Raw genomic sequence first — 17,918 nt, 5'->3', positions numbered from 1 at the left:
TATGCAGCTCAGAATTGCATTGGCTTTTTTAGCTGCTGCGTCACACTGTTGGCTCATGTCAAGTTTGTGGTCAACCAAGACTCCTAGATCCTTTTCACATGTACTGCTCTCAAGCCAGGTGTCACCCATCTTGTATTTGTGCCTCTCATTTTTTTTTGCCCAAGTGCAATACTTTACATTTGTCCCTGTTAAAATTCATCTTGTTTGTTTTTGCCCAGTTCTCTAATCTGTCATGGTCGTTTTGAAGTGTGATCCTGTCCTCTGGGGTGTTAGCCACCCCTCCCAGTTTGGTGTCATCTGCAAATTTGATCAGGGTGCCCTTGAGTCCATCATCCAAGTCGTTGATAAAGATGTTGAATAAGACCGGGCCCAAGACAGAACCTTGTGGCACCCCACTAGTCACTAGTCACTAGCAACCCAGCCAGATGGGCAGGGTATTATTATTATTATTATTATTATTATTATTATTATTATTATTATTATCATCAACATCATCATTACATCACCAATCAATAAAAAAAACCCTGCATCACAAAGGTAAACTTTAAATTTACTGCCACACCTCTGTTTGCCTCTGGCCCTGCCCACCACAGAGATCCGGTTTCTCGAAGATGATCTGGATGAGATTGTGGCCATGGGACTGGAAAAGTCTCCCTGCCCTGCCCCAGGTGGTCTCACCTGGTACCATGGCTCTTCTGCCAACATCTTCGAGTTGCAAGCAAGGGCTTCTTTTCAAAAACAAATCCCTTTGGGGAACAGGGAGGGGGGAAGGTGAGGGGGGGAAGTCAGAAATTCTTCTCTGGCTCAGGTTTCAACCTGAGGCACAGAAGAATTCAAGCGCTTTACAAATCCTTCCCTCTTCAAACCCCAAATCTTCCTGGAAACTTATCCACGGGACTCCAAGGCTTCCTGTGGCAAACTGCTATGGATGTTCCCTCCGCTGGTCTGAATCCGCAGCAGGAGACAACTGTTTACACAGAGGGTGTAAAGTGTCGAACAGCCAGAAGGGAGACCTTGTCATGCATCTCCCTGTTTACTTCTGCCTTCTCGTTTGTTTTCCCCCTGAAAGTCACGATTGTGCCGGGGATGTGGAAAAGCTGCGACGGGACTTGTGCCAGGATGCTCCCGGCTGGCCACATGCCGGTTGCCGTAGGAACCTGCAAGATGCACATTCTAGAAGCTGTCCTGAAAGGAGAGGAGTAGTCGGTTGGACAGTTGTAGGAAAGGGGGCAAAGCGGCCCTCGGATCCAAACCACAAAGTCTCAGGATGTCCTGGTGAGTTGCCGGCGGGCAGGGCAGTTCCGAAACAGGAGCTTCTTATGGGGACCAGTTGCCAAATTTGCAGTCCTACGTCTTGGGGACAGTGAAGCGGGCAGTGAGATGGGGGTCTCATTTCTGGGGCCAGAGACTCCAGTCTGCCAGCTGGTTTCCTTAACTAGAAGAATGAAAATCTATCAGGGGACGTATAGGGCCCTGTGCCTGTTTTTTTGCACCACAGACCATGGAATTTGGCCTCCGGTGCAGCCTAAGTAAGCAGGAATTCCAAGAATCTGAGTCTTCATTTTTAAAATGAAAGGGCTGTTTCTAGCCCTCAGAGTTATGCAAGGAGAAAAATCAGAAGAATGTACGTCATGTTTTTGCTAAGTTGTGATAAATTGAGAGGGCGTTTTCTTAAACCGTAGCACCCAGATCTGGACACGGCACTCTAGGTGTGGTCTGACCAAGGCAAAATGTTGTTTAGTCATTTAGTTGTGTCCGACTCTTCGTAACCCCCTGGACCAGAGCACGCCAGGCACTCCTGTCTTCCACTGCCTCCAGCAGTTTGGTCAAACTCATGCGGGTAGCTTCGAGAACACTGTCCAACCATCTCGTCCTCTGTCATCCCCTTCTCCTTGTGCCCTCCATCTTTCCCAACATCAGGGTCTTTTCCAGGGAGTCTTCTCTTCTCATGAGATGGCCAAAGTCTTGGAGCCTCAGCTTCAGGATCTGTCCTTCCAGTGAGCACTTAGGGCTGATTTCCTTCAGAATGGAGAGGTTTGATCTTCTTGCAGTCCATGGGACTCTCAAGAGTCTCCTCCAGCACCAGAATTCAAAAGCATCAACTCTTCGGCAATCAGCCTTCTTTATGGTCCAGCTCTCACTTCCATACATCACTATTGGGAAAACCATAGCTTTTACTATATGGACCTTTTGTTGGCAAGGTGCTGTCTAGGTTTGTCATTGCTTTTCTCCTAAGAAGCAGGCGTCTTTTAATTTCGTGACTGCTGTCACCATCTGCAAAATAGAGTGGTACTATTCCTTCTCTTGGCCTGGACAATATATTTCTGTTGATGCAGCCTAGAATTGCATTAACTTTTTTTTTTTTCCCCTCTGAATACCAGTTGCTGGAAACCACAAGAGGCGAGAGTTGCTCTTGTGCTCAGATCTTGCTTGCAGGTTTTGCACAGGCATCTGTTTCACAGAACTGAAGAGCTGCAAGGAACCCAACTCCCTCAACCTTTCCTCATAAGGCTTGGTCTCCAGACCCTTAATTATCCTGGTCACCCTCCTCTGCACATGTTCCAGCTTTTCAAAATCCTTCTTAATTTGTGGCACCCGGAACCGGACATAGTATTCCAGGTGTGGTATAATCAAGGCAGAATAGAGCTGAACTATTACTTTTCTTGACCTGGACACTATACGTCTGTTGATGCAGCCTAGACGATCATTAGCTGTTTTGCTGCTCTATCACATCGTAAATAATAATAATAATAATAATAATAATAATAATAATAATAATAATAATTTATTTATATCCCGCCCTCCCCAACCGAAGCCAGGCTCAGAGAGGCTAACAACAATAAAAGTAACACAACATTCTAAAATCAATACATCTAAAATCAATTCAAAATCAAATTAATGGCAACCATTGGGCTAGAGTTCTGTGAGGATTACCAAAGGAGGGGGTCAGACTGTGCCTTGGCCAAAGGCCTGGTGGAACAGCTCTGTCTTGCAGGCCATGCGGAAAGATGTCAAGTCCCACAGGGCCCTAGTCTCTTGGGACAGAGTGTTCCACCAGATCAGGGCCATGGCAGAAAAAGCCCTGGCTCTGGTTGAGGCCAGCCTAACCTCCCTGTGGCCCGGGACCTCCAAGATGTTTTTGTTTGAAGAACATAAGGTCCTCTGTGGGACATACCAGGAGAGGCGGTCCCGTAGGTACGAGGATCCTAGGCCGCATAGGGCTTTAAAGGTTAAAACCAGCACCTTAAACCTGACCCTGTACTCCACCGGGAGCCAGTGCAGCTGGTAAAGCACCGGGTGAATGTGATCCCGCAGCGAGGACCCGTAAGGAGTCTCACCGCGGCATTCTGCACCCGCTGGAGTTTCCATTGGCTCGTGTTAAGCTTGTGGTCCACTAAGACGCCTATTGCCATGTGCTACTGGCAAGCCAAGTGTCCCTCATCTGAGATTTGTGCAGCTGTTAGTCCTGTGTAGAACCTGATATTTGTCCCTAAAGAACTTCATTTTGTTAGTTTGGGCCCAGTTCTCCAGTCATCAATCCTGATTCTGTCTTCTGTGGCATTAGCTACCTCTCCCAGTTTGGTGTCATCTGCAAATTGGATGAGCACCCCCTCAATTTCTTCATCCAAGTCATTTATAAAGACGTGGAACAACAACAGGCCCAGGACAGAACCCTGTGGCACCCCACTTGTCACTTTTCCCCAGGATGATGAGGAACCATTAATGAGCACTCTTTGGGTTCGGTCAGTAAACCAGCTACCAATCCACCTAACAGCTACCTCATCCATCCCACATTTTACCAGCTTCTCCACAAGACTATCACAAGTGACTTTATGAAAACCACTGTGAATTTGGCCACAGGATGCTTGACTAGATGCATTGATGCTTCTGGGAAGGGGAGAGGAGATTCCAAGTCACCTAAGCCTTTTGTTTTACATAAAGAAATGGTCCTTTTTTTCCCTTTCCCTTTTTTTTATTTTCACAAAATTATAAGCAAACAAGACAAACAAGCAAACACAATTCACAATCTTATTAGAAATTATACTCATTAACATTGTTAAGTGACTTCCTCGCTTCCCCTTAGTTGAATTTCCATGCATATCCATTTAACGGTTTTCCAAATCGCAGTTCTTATAAAATTTACCTTTAGCTTTAACATCTTTCAGTCTTTACCTTTTGAAATTATACCTATTGATTTATCACAACATATAAAATCCTAAGCCTATTCATCCACATGTCATATAAATATGCTGTGGTTGGTCCATCTGGGCAAATGGTGTACAGCCCCCAGGCATCTCAGTCTGTTTTCAGCCTGCTCCCACCCACCTGCCTTACTGACCACCTGTCCAAGGAGTAGCACTGGCTGCCGCCACCTCCTCCTTAGCACCAGTGTTGTCATTGTAGGACTCAGCTGGGAAGAGCATTGGGGGAAACCCGAGTATTGGTTCTGCCTGCCAGTGGGCACCAGCCAGCCCTCCCTGTAAAATGGCAAGCCAGATCATTGGCCCAACTAGCCCACTAGTATTGACTGTGCTGACTAGCAGAAATTCTGCAAGGCTTCGGCTTCCTAAGATTATTTCCATTGAACATTCCATGTTTTCTCACCATGGTTCTCCACCCTGGAGCTATGGGTCATCCCCTAACCCAGGGCAGGCAACCTTTTCTCTTTCTACAGTGGTGGGTTTCACCCACACGACACATTTAAAGCCGTCCTTCTATGTGGACCATAACTAAGGCCCTGAAATTTTGAAAAACACACCTAAGCAGAAATGAATATTATTATGCCTTGCAGAAGTCAACAAAGCTACACTAACATTGAGATCCACCATTGATTTTTCTCTGCTGATTCTTAAAAAAACTCCGACTTGAAAGGGGAACTCCTTCCTGGCAGGTATCTTGGCCAGGTGGGCAGACAGGTGGGCAAGTCAGCAGGTGCTCAGCTGACAACCTTCGGGAGGAGATGGGATCCCTTTCAGAAATCCCTGGCACAGCAAGGTCTTGGATGCATTTTGCGGAGGGGCTTCCAAGAGAGCAGGTGGGCCTGGGTACCACCATCGCAGCATCCTCATCCTCTTGAGGAAGCACTGCATTGTTTGCTTCCAGGTTGCTTGGACCAGTGTGCAGCATCCCATAGATTTCTGAGTCCCCGCCCCCTTCATTTCCCTGAGGGGTGGGAGAGAGGAGGCTTGGAAGCCTGGAAGCTCATAGAATCTCATACCATAGAGCTGGAAGGGGCCCCTGAGGATCATCTAGTCCAGCCCCCTTCAATACAGGAATTTGCAGCTCTCCCTCGCGGGGATCGAACTTGCAACCTCGGCATCTTCAGCACCACACTCTAACCAGCTGAGCTATTCTAGAATGATACAAGAGGGACTCGTTGTTAAACAGCTCTGGGAATTGTATTTCCCTGAGGTGAATAGGGGCCTCCTAAGCACTCTCAGCACTCTTAATGAACTACAGTTCCCAGGATGCTTTGAGGGAAGCCATGGCTGGGAAAGCGCTTTGAATGCAAGCTGCATTATGTGGCCTCAGCCAATTCTATTCATCGAATTGTGGAAAAGGCCGGCAGAAAACCTTCTCTGCTCAGGTGAACAAAGCCCAGTTAAAGGTGTTGATTATCATCTGACTATTGATCTGGGTCGTCAGGAAAAGGCATCAGGACCAGCCTTTCCAAACAGCCTGCGCAGGATGCAAAGTGAAGCTTGGAAGGCTGAGCTTAAGGCAGAAAAGCAAGAGGGAAGAAGCAAGGGGGAGGGAGGGGGGCGGAGAGCAGGAAGCGAATAAAACCAACACCTTCTGTGCTTCTAGAAGACACTGGAGCGACAGAGCCGCACTCAGGGCAAAAATAGCATAAGGTGAATGAGCGCCTGGGGAGATGTAAAGCTGCCTTGACAGCTTCCCATAACAGGGTAGCTGCCTTTTGCCAAAGTCATTAAAGGCTGCTCCGTTGTGTAACCGCAGCTAAAGATGCCTTGCGACGGCCGGATCCTGTCAAGTGCTGATGATCTGTGTCCCTCCAGACATCAGCTGTATACAGTGATACCTCGGTTTAAGAACAGTCCGGTTGAAGAACAATACGGTTTACAAACTCCGCAAAACCGGAAATAGTGTCTTGGTTTGAGAACTTTACCTCGTCTAAGAACGGAATCTGAATAGTGGAAGGGCACCCGCAGTGGGAGGCCTCATTAGGGAAGGCGCACCTCGGTTTAAGAACGGTTTTGGTTTAAGAATGGACTTCTGAATCGGATTAAGTTTGTAAACCGAGGTACCACTGTATAGCAATGAGAGCAGGTCCACCCAGTGGCATAGCGTGAGGAGGGGTGGCCCAGGCAGGGCCGGATTTAGGTTAGCTACTGAAGGTAATGGGGCCCTTTATATAGCAGGCGGGGCCCATGACTTACATCATAGGAGCCTACACAACACAAAACACTGTTGCTGTATGTAGGTTTTATTGTATTCGTTTTTTATTGTATATTTTGGAAATGTATATCCAGGGTTTTTTCCCTTTAAATTTTTTTGGGGGGCCCCAAGAGAGTGGGGCCCTAAGCTATAGCTTGTTTAGCTTATATGTAAATCCGGCATTGGGCACAGGGGTGGTTGCCCCAGGTGCAAAATTGTTAGGGATGCAACATTTCAACACCTGGTGCTCCCTCAACGCAGCTGCACATTTCCATCGCTGGGCTCCATTGAAAACGACTTTTCCATGCGAACCAGGAAGCGACCTCTCCAGACTCTTATTTTCTTATCTCAGCGGCCGTGACCTCCCGTCAGGCAGTTGAATATGCATGCATACTCTGTCTGTTTCCTCCCTTCCACCCACCTCCATGTGGCCCCGGGCACTGGCAACCCATGCTACGCTACTGGGTCCATCCCTACCGTTAGCCAGAGTGAGGTGACTGCCTTAAGCAGCAGATGCTGGCGGGTGGTAAGCAGTGGCACTTCTTGAACCCACCAGTTGTTCCCCTCTATTAGCAGAGCTGTGAGCTCCGTGGCCCGCCCAGCACCCAGTTCCCTCTGGCACGGTAGAGGATGGTTGTCACAGTCCAGTTCACGGGCGATCAAAGTCCCGGCAGGGGACGTCAGGACTGGGGGCAAGATGGGGGGTGGGAGCAGGAATGGGGGTCCAGAAGCCAGGAAGCCAAGAGTCCGAGGGTCAGAGAGCCGGGAGTCAAGAAGCCAAGGGTTCAAAGGTCAGGAAGCAAGGAGTCACGAAGTCAGGGGTCCGAGGATCAAGAAGCAAGGAGTCACGTAGTCAGGGGTCTGAGGATCAAGAAGCAAGGAGTCACAAAGTCAGGGGTCCGAGGATCAAGAAGCAAGGAGTCACGAAGTCAGGGGTCCGAGGATCAAGAAGCAAGGAGTCACGAAGTCAAGGGTCCGAGGATCAAGAAACAAGGAGTCAAGAAGCAGAGGTTCAAGGATCAGGAAGCAAGAAGCCAAACACCACAAGGCAGGAACGTGTTGCTGTGGCAAAGAGCCAAAGGGAAAATGCTGACCTTATATCCCTTCTCAGCTCTTGCCACCAGGTGCTGCGAGTTACCAACCGGCCTCACCTGTGCGGCCGCACCTTGCCTCTTCAGAACAAACTTAGGAAGGCCCCAGTCCTGCAAAGTCCTATTGCTCACAGGGCCTGGCTCCTGCACGCACACCTGACAATGGTCTCCCATTGCTGTGATGCAACTGGCAATCCAGTTACTTTCTGCACATGGCGCCATCGTGTCTTTTGCTTCTGGAATCAACTGGTCCTGAATGCCATCGGCTGAGTTCATTGCACCAAGTTGAGTTGGGAGCAACTAAGCAGAGGACATTGCTGCAGCCCTGCGCTAAGAGGCCTGGGTCTGCCAGAACTGATCTGTGATAGCAGTTTCACACAAAGATGTGAACTCAGCACGAGAGCTGCATCCCATGTGCAAAACAGGGCGACCAAGATGATCAAGAATCTGGAAACCAAGCTGTATGAGGAGTGGCTGAGGGAGCTAGCCTGGAGGACTGAGATATCACCTTCACGGCCTAGGACCCTCGTACCTACGGGACCGCCTCTCCTGGTCTGCCCCATGGAGGACCTTAAGGTCAATAAATAGCAACACCCTAGAGGTCCCGGGCCCTAAGGAAGTCAGATTAGCCTGAACCAGAGGCAGGGCCTTTTCAACACTGGCCCCGGCCTGGTGGAACGCTCTGTCTCATGAGACCAGGGCCCTGCAGGATCTGATTTCTTTCCACAGGGCCTGTGAGACAGAGTCGTTCCACCTGGCCTTTGGCTTGGAATCCACTTGATCCCCTCCCCCTCTTTCATTTTTCCTTTCTCCTTCTGTGATGGAACTCCTATTTGGGGACTTCCCTGGCTTTTTTCTGGCCCATGTAGGACCAGTCTGGATAGTTGGCCTTGGTGAAGATTGGACGTTTTCATCCCCAAAAAGTTTTTGATTTGAGTTTCTACTGAAAGGAGGCTGCATCTTAATGTCGTATTTTAATCTTGTTTTTTAGTTGTATTTTAATCAATTGTTTTTATACCTGGTGTTAGCCGCCCCGAGCCCGGTCTTGGCTGGGGAGGGCGGGGTATAAATAAAATTTATTATTATTATTATTAAATATATAAAGGGCTATCCCATGGAAGAAGGAACAAACTTGTTTTCTCCTGCTCCCGAGGGCAGAACCTGAACCAATGATTCAAACTGTAAGAAATGAGTTTCCAACTAAATATGTAGGAAGAATTACTTTCTGATGCTAGGAACTGTTGGACAGTATAGCGGACTACCTCAGAAGGTGTAGTTTTTTTTAAGCAAAGGTTGGATTTCAGGGATTCTTTAGCTGAGATTCCTTCATTACAAGGGGTTGGACTAGATGACCCTTGTGGTCCCTTCTAACTGTACAGTTCTATGATTCTATGTTCCTTTTTGTCTGGAGCACGTTGGTAAGGTGCCCTGTTCTTTGGCTACACTGAAGGCCAGAAGGAGGGGATTTGCTTAATCCATACGAACCATTTGTTCATATAAATACACTGCACAAACTTTGCTTGGTCCTATGCATTGCACAATTGCCACAAACACACCTGTGGTGTTGCATGTAGAAACGAGAGAAGGCGACTGCCTAATTTAACTCTGCATCCAACAGATACAAATGTCTCTGTGCTGTGTGTTTGGGCAAATAATAATATATAATAATAATTTATTATTTATACCCCACCCATCAGGCTGAGTTTCCCCAGCCACTCTGGGCGGCCGCCAATCAAGTGTTTAAAACTATACAGCATTAAATATCAACAACTTCCCTAAACAGGGCTGCCTTCAGATGTCTTTTAAAAATAAGATAGCTGCTTATTTCCTTGACATCTGATGGGAGGGTGTTCCACAGGGCGGGTGCCACTACCGAGAAGGCCCTCTGCCTGGTTCCCTGTAACTTGGCTTCTCACAGCGAGGGAACCGCCAGAAGGCCCTCAAAGCTGGACCTCAGTGTCCAGGCTGAACGATGGGGGTGGAGACCCTCCTTCAGGTATACAGGACTCAGGTCATTTAGGGCTTTAAAGGTCAGCACCAAACAGAACCTGTGTATCTTTTTCCTTCCATAGGTAAGGTAAATTGATACCTACAATAAAGTTAAAGAGGCACACTCCTTCCTTGGTGAAATGCTGTGTGTGTATTTAAAATATATACACAGCACATCATTTGTGCGCATGTTTATAAAGTGCACAAGTGTGTGTGTGTGTGTTTGTGTGCTCCTGTTTCCACACAGAAACAACCAAGAGTCTTGCAGCATCTTAAAGACTAGCCAATTTATTACAGCTGAAGATTTTGTGGACTGGAATGGTGATATATATTAGTCATTAGTCATTCCTGTGTGTCTGGATAAGCTGTCTCTCTATAGCATACATGCTCAGCTCTCTAAGCATAACACACATCACATGCAGGTGCAAGAAGTGTATGCAGGGAGCGCATATAATAATGCAACCGACAGCATAACAACATGAGAAGAGCCTGCTCTCCCATCTCTAGTCCAGCGCCCTGCTCTCCCAGTGGCCAGCCAGATGCCCTAATGGGAAATCTGCAAGCTGGACTCGAACACAAGGCTCTCCCCTCCTGTGGTTTCCAGCAACCGGCATTCAGAAGCATTGCTTCCTCCATGGCTTCATCCTCCATGAATTTGTCCCATCCTCTTTTGGTGGCCACCACTGCTTCCTGTGGCAGGCAGTTCCATAGTCGATATGTGTTGATATAATAAATAACACTGTGCCCATGGAAGATGTTAACTCCCAGTCTGTTTGGTGGGCATGTAAGTAAACACTACACGTAGTCTTCCCCCTACTCAAGTGGTTGCACCAATTCAATGAATAGAAGAATGCACTCTGCACATGTTCAGATGCTTTTTAATCCTTGTCAACGGAGGGAACCCTGGAACTGAAAGTATGTTGGGCTGGAATAAATCCCGACTCCACACATATTCCCTAAGGCAAAGGCAGATTTAGCATTAAGGAATGCTGTTCAATGAGTCTGATTATGATCCTATCTTTCATCCATATTGTTGACACCCTGAAGGCTCCAAGTTCAATCCCCAATGTCTCCAGCTACGTCTGGGAATCTGAAGCTTGGTTGTAGCCCTGGGAGTTGCTGTCAGTCAGTGCTGGCTGTATTGCCCTGGGTGGACTAGTGGTCTGGCTCTCTATAAGACGACTTCCTGGGCTCCTGTGATTTCACCCCAGATCAGCTTGGTCTCTGGAAGCCCCTCTCCTCTCCCCCTGCACATGTGGCGTGGCTCACTTTCTTGAGCCACCTGCCACTGTTCACCTATTATTTTGCACCTGCTCTCTGCTTGGGGCTCATGCCAGTAAGGATTGTACTAACAGAAGCGCGGGAAGTTTGCAGAAATGACTGGGGTTATGGATGGGGCAGCCTTTTGGCAAAAGTTTGGAGCCGGTGGCCTTCCTTGCACCGTATGTAGTATGTGCCCAGATAGCGTATCGCTTCTTCTCTTCCCTTTTTTCTGGGGAGGGGTGGGAAGGGCTGGCCACGAAACGGGCAAGCAACCCCAGAAGGTTCAAACGTCCAGGTCTGTCCACTGCTGAGCTTTCTCAATGCAATGGATTATTATCAACAAACCATAGCAGTTAAGTAAGACTGCTTTGTTCCGGTGGAACGGAAGGCGATGGGCTCTCCTTCCCTGGAGTTCTCAAAGCAGAGTTTGGGTGGCCATCTGTCAGGGATTTCTTTAGCTGGACTTCCTGCATGGCAGGGGGCTGGACTGGATGACCTTGGGGGTTCCCCTTCCAACTCTATAAATGAGGGGGTACCGTTCAGCTGACCCGCTCACTCTCCTTCATCCAAAAGTGGAGCTCTGCCAACACTGAGATCCTGGCCTTCTTTCACCTTGATTTTCCTGTGCCAGTGACCTAGAAATCTCCCCTCCTGGGGCACCCTCAGACCGGCAGCTGCCGCCTCGACTAGGGGGAAGCCCGCTTCCATCTGGTCCCACTGCGCAACAGCGCCCCTTGGTGCCCGTGCCAAAGCATTGCCTGGCAGCAGCCCAGAGAGGACCAGGCGTCGGGTGGTTTTGGTGACTAGGCACCCACCTCCAGGATTTTGCAGGATTTCTGGAGGCTTCCAACTTCCTGACGGCCAATTTTGTTTTATTTTCTCTCTCTCTCTCCCCCCCCCCCCTTTTCTTAACCATCTAGATATGAACTGTTGTTGTTCGAAAAGCAGAGAGCGGGGAGGGGAGAGCGCGCGGAGTGAGGTGGCGAGAGCCAGGCGCCAAAAAAGATGCTAAAACGTCACAGGGAGAGATTTCCTTATTGGGTCTCCCTCGCCTGCATCCTGAGTCCATATATGGGCATTTATGTCACAGCAGCCTCGCTCGGGGAACTCCAGAAATGGAAGAGCGGAAGATCAGAGGCAGATATATAAACCCAGGCTGCGTCTCCTCGGCTCTTTGCTTACAAACACCGAAGAGGGGAGAGAGAGACGCACCTGCCCAGCTCAGCCCAGGTGAGGCCTGGGATACAGATACAGCCCCCAGATCCCTAGGAATTCAGAGCATCCTCCTCTCCCTCTGCCACGCGAGGACCAGCATCCCTGCGTCTTTCCACCTGTCGGAGGATCCCTTTACTCACCCCACCTGGAGCTGAAGCAACCTCTGCCTTAGGGGGCCTTTCTGAGCAGCCAGGGAGGGGGCTCTCTCTTCCCTTCCACACCTCCTGCTTTCCTCCCATCCTTCCTCCCCCCCCCCATTCCCATCTCCTTTTCTTCAATTTGGACATGTTGAACACCATGGATTTCTCGCACCAGGACTCTCTGTATGACAAGCGTCAGCTGAAAGCAGGTGACGCTTCCGTCTCCGGGCAGGACCAGGACTCCCAACTTTTGACGGAGCAGCCGAGGGAGGGGGCCTCTGATTTTCTCCCAGGTAAGGAGGAGAAGCCTACTCCATCTCACCTTGGAATGTCGGGCGGGGGGGGGGGCGGGGGCGGGGCGGTGGATGGACCTGCTCTGGATTTTTTAACCTGATTATTTCACGTGAAAGCAAGCCGGGTGGCAGGGGGCCGGCATCAGATTTGTGAGCGCACAGCGGCACGGGCAAATGCCCTTCTCTAAAATGATGGCGTTGTAACGGTTAGGGTAAATTTAAGAGTCCGTTAATTGTTTAAAACGATGTGTGTGGGGGGGGGGGTTAGTAGGGGAATGTGGTTTGGAAATCGACTGTGATGGCATTCATTAGAACTGCATGGCTAGAAGTGTGTGAGGCGGGGAGGTTAATACGAAAGAAACATATAATAGAACCGGAAGGGCTCCCACGAGGCCATCCAATCCAACCCCTGCTTTGTGCCCACCAGATTCTATATGTGCTCAAGGCATTCTTGACAGGTGCTGGTTTAACCCAAAACTTACAAAGGAGGTGGTTCTTCAAGTTACCTGCTAGGCAGCTCATCCAATTGCAGAACAGCAGGACATTATTATTCCCATTTCACAGATAGGGAATGGTGGTCGAGAGAATGGCTGAGGAAGCCCGTGCAAAAGCTGACACCACCCCAGTGCTCCAAATATGGGTTCTTCCCCTTTAGACTCCCTTTTTTGGCAAATGCTCTGCACTGGATTGAAAATTGTGCTTGGGTCCAAGAGGGGTAAGTCCTTATCTCCGTGGTAGACCCTCTACCTTTCATGCAGGTAACATGTCCAGGTAGGGCTGAGAAGGACATCTGCCTGAAGCTTTGCAGAGCTGCTGGCAGTCAGCACAGACAGTTCTGAGCTAGATGGACTCAAGCCCATCTTGTCTCTCTTCACTAGGGCAATCTACTTGCTACCTCCCAGTCTAACCAATGGTTACTTGCTAAAAGGATGGAGTCAAGGCTGAAATGCAACTGGTGGAGGCCTTTACCCCCCCCCCCCCCCAGATCCCAAGCCTGTGAGGCTTGGTTATAGCTGCTTAGACGCTGCACATGCTCAGGAACTCTTCCTTCTTTCTTTATTTCACATGCTCTGGAGCCATTAAGACCTGGCCCATGGAGACCAACTCTGGGATCTAGCCCTGGGTCCATGAAGCCTTGAGCCCAACTCACCTCCTAGAAGTGTTGTGATGGTCAAATGAGTCAGGTGTGCGTGGGCATCATAACCCACCTCCAACTGCTAGATCAGGCTGCAAATCCACCTTGAACAAGCAAGAGCCTCATTGCAGGCACCTCACAGGAGGGCATGCCTCACCCCTATTGCATCTGGGGCATGAAACAGGGCCATGGGGACCTACATTCTACCAGCTCAGGCTATTGGTCCACCTAGGTCAGGTCTGTGTCCTTGATTTGGTGCCTGATCTTCAATGTCACAGTCAGGGAACAGGCTCATCCCATCACCTGCCACCCGATGGCCACCTGTTTAGCTGCATTGCAAGGGGTTAGACCAGATGATCCCTGGGAAACCTTCCAACAGTTCTATGATGACAGGACCCTTTTGGCTGAAGGATTAAAGCTGGGGCCGTCTGCTTGCAAAGCCGTGTGTGCCACCATCACGCTAAGGGGCCATCGCACCTTCCCAGAAACCTCTGCTGCCTTTTCTTGTGGAGCTCTGGTGTTCTATGATTCTATTTGTAACGAAAACCCCGCGTTTCTGTTTTCCAGGTGACTTTATGGGAGCCACAATGAATCCTGAAACCACAGATTACTACTTCGTTTCCGGACAGCCCTCCCCACCGGTCAGCTATACGGGCAGCTTTTTCATCAAGACAGAGCAATGCCAAGACCAGGAGTCCCTCTTCAACCTGATGTCAGGCATCCTTGGTCTTTCTCCCTTCTCGTCTTCAGAGGCCCACCAGAGGCAGCCGGACGCCGCCTACAGTGTCCCAGAGGCCATTCAGAACCATTTGGACCTCTATTCCACCTGCCAGCCCGAGCTGAACATTTCCGTGCGGCCGTCGTTAGCCGAGCAAAGCTATTCTACGTTCTCCAGCCCTGAAACCATCCAGCAAGCCCAACCTTCCTCCGACGTGGGGGCCTCTTCCCAATGCCTCTTTAGCGAAAAACTGTTGGACAGCAAACAGGACATCAAGCTGTCCGCCATCTCCCCGTCCCTGGAGAAGTTCAAATCTCCTTGTTCCCACTGGGACCCTCTCAGCCAATCTCAGAATTACCTTCCAGCGGAATACACCGCTCCAGAGACATTCCGCCCCACAGAGGCCAGCCAGACAATGTTCCCCCAACTGGCATCCAAAACCGAGAATGTGCTGTCCGTCAGCTGCCAGTCGGAGCTCAACAGACTCCCTGAACAGTCGGGTTCCTTCGGACAAAATCTGGACTTCACTTGCCTGCCGGAAAGGTTCTCCACCCTCACACAGATCCCCAGTGACTTTGTAGAGGCCAAGATTCCCAATTTGCCGCCCCAGCTCATCCAAGACTTTGAGTCTTCCTTGCCCCAGACTGAGGTCATGCCAAACCTGGCAAGCACCAATGACCAGAGGCTGCACACCAGCCACACCCCGCCATCAACTCCCATGACAGACTTCCTGGCCCATTCCGCCGGCTCCTTGGCCAACCCCCTAGCCCCCAGCAGGACCCCCGGAGCCGTCCCAGAGCCAAAGAAGAAGCCTCGCAGGGGGAAGTGCTCCTCCAAATGCTTCTGCCCCAAACCCCACGAAAAAGCCTTCGCCTGCCCGGTGGAGAACTGCATCCGTTGTTTCGCGCGGTCGGACGAGCTCAACCGCCACCTGCGCATCCACACCGGCCACAAGCCCTTCCAGTGCCGCATCTGCCTGCGGAACTTCAGCCGCAGCGACCACCTGACCACGCACATCCGGACGCACACGGGGGAGAAGCCCTTCTCCTGCGACGACTGCGGGCGCCGGTTCGCCAGGAGCGACGAGAAGAAGAGGCACAGCAAGGTCCACCTGAAGCAGAAAGCCCGGGCGGAAGAGAAGCTCAAAGGCCTGGGCTTCTACTCCGTGGGACTTTCTTTCGGGATGCTGTGAAACCCCGGGGTGGTGGGTGCGAATCCTGCTGGGACTTTGCGGGGAGGTTTTTTCTTTCTGGAAAGGGCTCTGGGAAACTCAGGTTAAGGTTCCTTCGTGCAGCAGAGAGTTGAAAGGAACGATAGACGTGGCATTGTGGCTTGTCCGGTTGATTCATTTTTTGGAGGTGTCCGGGCGGAAGAACGTAAATGGAGGGGACCAAAAGGGTCTGGTGGGATGCGGGCAAGAATTCAAAGTCATTCCATGCTCATTTGCAGAGGAGTTCAGGTCCGAAGGCCAGCTTCTGAGTTGTCAGAGAAATCTGTATTTTAGCAGAGGTGAGCTTCTGAGTTTCAGCACCACATGAGTAGTGGACAGCTCCCAGTGGCTAAGCTAGGCTGAGCAAGGAGCTGAATTTCCCAAACAGCATTCGTAAAAATATATATATATTACAAGGGGGAGAAAAACACCTATCTCTGTTTTACACAAGAACAAGACAACTTTACAGTTTTTAATGAACTGAACCGACTTTCATTACATAAGCACTTTAATGGGCCTTCCAGGGAGAGGGGAGGGGTACTTAAAAAAAATTTCCTAAGAATAAAATGTCTCATGTTCAAACCGCAGGGCTGGGGAAGGAGACAAAGTTGTATACAATCAGCACAGTTCATTGCTTTGTTAATGATGCAAATTGTTGCTATGGAGTAGGCAAACTTTGCTTAATGAACATTTTGTATATAATTGTGATTGCAGGATTGGGTGGGCGGGGTGATTCTCATTTTTTATGTAAATCTCTCTCTTTGTAAAAACAGAATGTGCCGGGGTTATTACAAAGCTGTGTTTATTTTTACAATAAACAAAATTTGTTTTAATCTAAAAAAAAAAAAAGTTTTAAGATTTCTTCTATGTTGCTTTTCACCGCCACCTTTGACCCCAATCCAGATTCCCCCCCCCCCCCCGAAACCCAAACCCTTCACTAGTGGGAACTGAGGAACAATTCCTAGTTCCCTGTTTTGCCTGAAGGCAGCACAACAGGTGTTTTGGATGTAAGTGGGAAAGCGTCTCCTAGGCAGAGATGCTCATTTAGCAGCAAAGAGGATCCAGGAATCTGCTTTGTGGAGAGGAACAGAGACCCCCCCCCCCCCACACAGCCAAAGATATCACCTCTCCAAATCTATCCAGATTTCTGCCCAAACCACCTCTTGTCTGGATTGTGATGGTCTGGGACTCAGGCTCAGACTCGGAGCCAGAGGAGTCTCAGTCCGCACCAGATCCTTTGCCTCAGGCATCATCTGAACCAAGTCTGGGGCCTGATCCTGAAGAGCCCCAGTCTGCACAGGTTCCCCTGCAACAAACACCAGCTGGGTCGAGTCAGGGGCCTGAGCCTGCCCTGGCTCCAGATGTGGGGATTCCCTTGTTGCCTCCAGCTGGGCCATCACTTACAGCTGCTCCACTACCAGTTGGGTCAGGAGAGGCTGAGGCAGCCCCTGGGTCTAGTCACCCACCAACGTCTCCTGAGCTGCAGAGACTGAGGTCTGAGAGAAGAAGAGACCTGAGTACTCGCAGGAGGAGTCCTTGCCTTCGGGTGAGACAGGGTGGTGAGTCACCAGGGGATCAGGACCGGCCGTTACCCCGACAAAGATAAAAGGCTGTCAGACCCCAACCCAGGTTGCGGGAGCAACATTGCTGTGTGCTAGAACCTGCCTGAGACCCTGTGCCTGACCTTGCCTGGTTTCCTGCCTTGAGTCCTGCCTTGGCCCTGTCGGACTGTCTCCTCATGGAGCCCTTTGATTCGGGACCAGACCTGGACCACGTTGCTCGGGTTAACCCCTGGGCCCAGCACATGGGTAATTCTCCTGTTGACATGAGCCAACAGTGTGACGTGGCAGCTAAAAAAGCCAAGGCAATTCTGGGCTGCATCAATAGGAGTAAAGCATCTAGATCAAGGAAAGTAATAGTGCCACTGTATTCTGCTCTGGTCAGACCTCACCTGGAGTACTGTGTCCAGTTCTGGGCACCACAGTTCAAGAAGGACACTGACAAATTGGAACGTGTCCAGAGGAGGGCAACCAAAATGGTCAAAGGCCTGGAAACGATGCCTTATGAGGAACGGCTAAGGGAGCTGGGCATGTTTAGCCTGGAGAAGAGGAGGTTAAGGGGTGATATGATAGCCATGTTCAAATATATAAAAGGATGTCACATAGAGGGAGAGAGAGAGGTTGTTTTCTGCTGCTCCAGAGAAGTGGACATGGAGCAATGGATCCAAACTACAGGAAAGAAGATTCCACCTAAACATTAGGAAGAACTTCCTGACAGTAAGAGCTGTCTGACAGTGGAATTTGCTGCCAAGGAGTGTGGTGGAGTCTCCTTCTTTGGAGGTCTTTAAGCAGAGGCTTGACAACCATATGTCAGGAGTGCTCTGATGGTGCTTCCTGCTTGGCAGGGGGTTGGACTCGATGGCCCTTGTGGTCTCTTCCAACTCTATGATTCTATGATTCTATGAT

The 17,918-nt window shown here is 49.9% G+C and overlaps 1 protein-coding gene across 3 annotated transcripts; it reads left to right on the top strand.

Annotated features, from left to right (window-relative positions):
- Nucleotides 1-1,167: 1,167 nt before the first annotated feature.
- Nucleotides 1,168-16,302, top strand: EGR4 (early growth response 4). Of its 3 annotated transcripts, XM_083457718.1 has the most exons (4): nt 1,182-1,275; nt 11,663-11,972; nt 12,273-12,390; nt 14,093-16,269. In XM_083457718.1, the coding sequence occupies exon 4, from the start codon at nt 14,101-14,103 to the stop codon at nt 15,433-15,435; it is 1,335 nt and encodes a 444-aa protein (XP_083313844.1). In that variant the 5' UTR covers nt 1,182-1,275; nt 11,663-11,972; nt 12,273-12,390; nt 14,093-14,100; the 3' UTR covers nt 15,436-16,269. The 3 variants fall into 3 exon arrangements, with proteins under 3 accessions (XP_083313845.1, XP_083313844.1, XP_083313843.1); XM_083457719.1 differs by lacking the exon at nt 11,663-11,972 and having other exon boundaries at nt 1,168-1,275; nt 14,093-16,302; XM_083457717.1 differs by having other exon boundaries at nt 11,663-12,390.
- Nucleotides 16,303-17,918: the final 1,616 nt, after the last annotated feature.

This window comes from Podarcis tiliguerta (genome assembly GCF_965153285.1).
Source record: "Podarcis tiliguerta genome assembly, chromosome: 9".
NCBI lineage: Eukaryota > Metazoa > Chordata > Lepidosauria > Squamata > Lacertidae > Podarcis > Podarcis tiliguerta.
The sequence above is the reverse complement of the archived record's forward strand: the minus strand, read 5'-3'. Positions and strand labels throughout refer to the sequence as shown.

What these genes read in the sequence shown, in the direction of transcription:
- EGR4 (XM_083457717.1), top strand. Translation starts at nt 12,243, where the DNA reads ATGTTGAACACCATGGATTTCTCGCACCAGGACTCTCTGTATGACAAG. An exon ending in GGCCTCTGATTTTCTCCCAG is followed by an intron (nt 12,391 to 14,092) that starts GTAAGGAGGAGA and finishes TCTGTTTTCCAG; the next exon opens with GTGACTTTATGGGAGCCACA.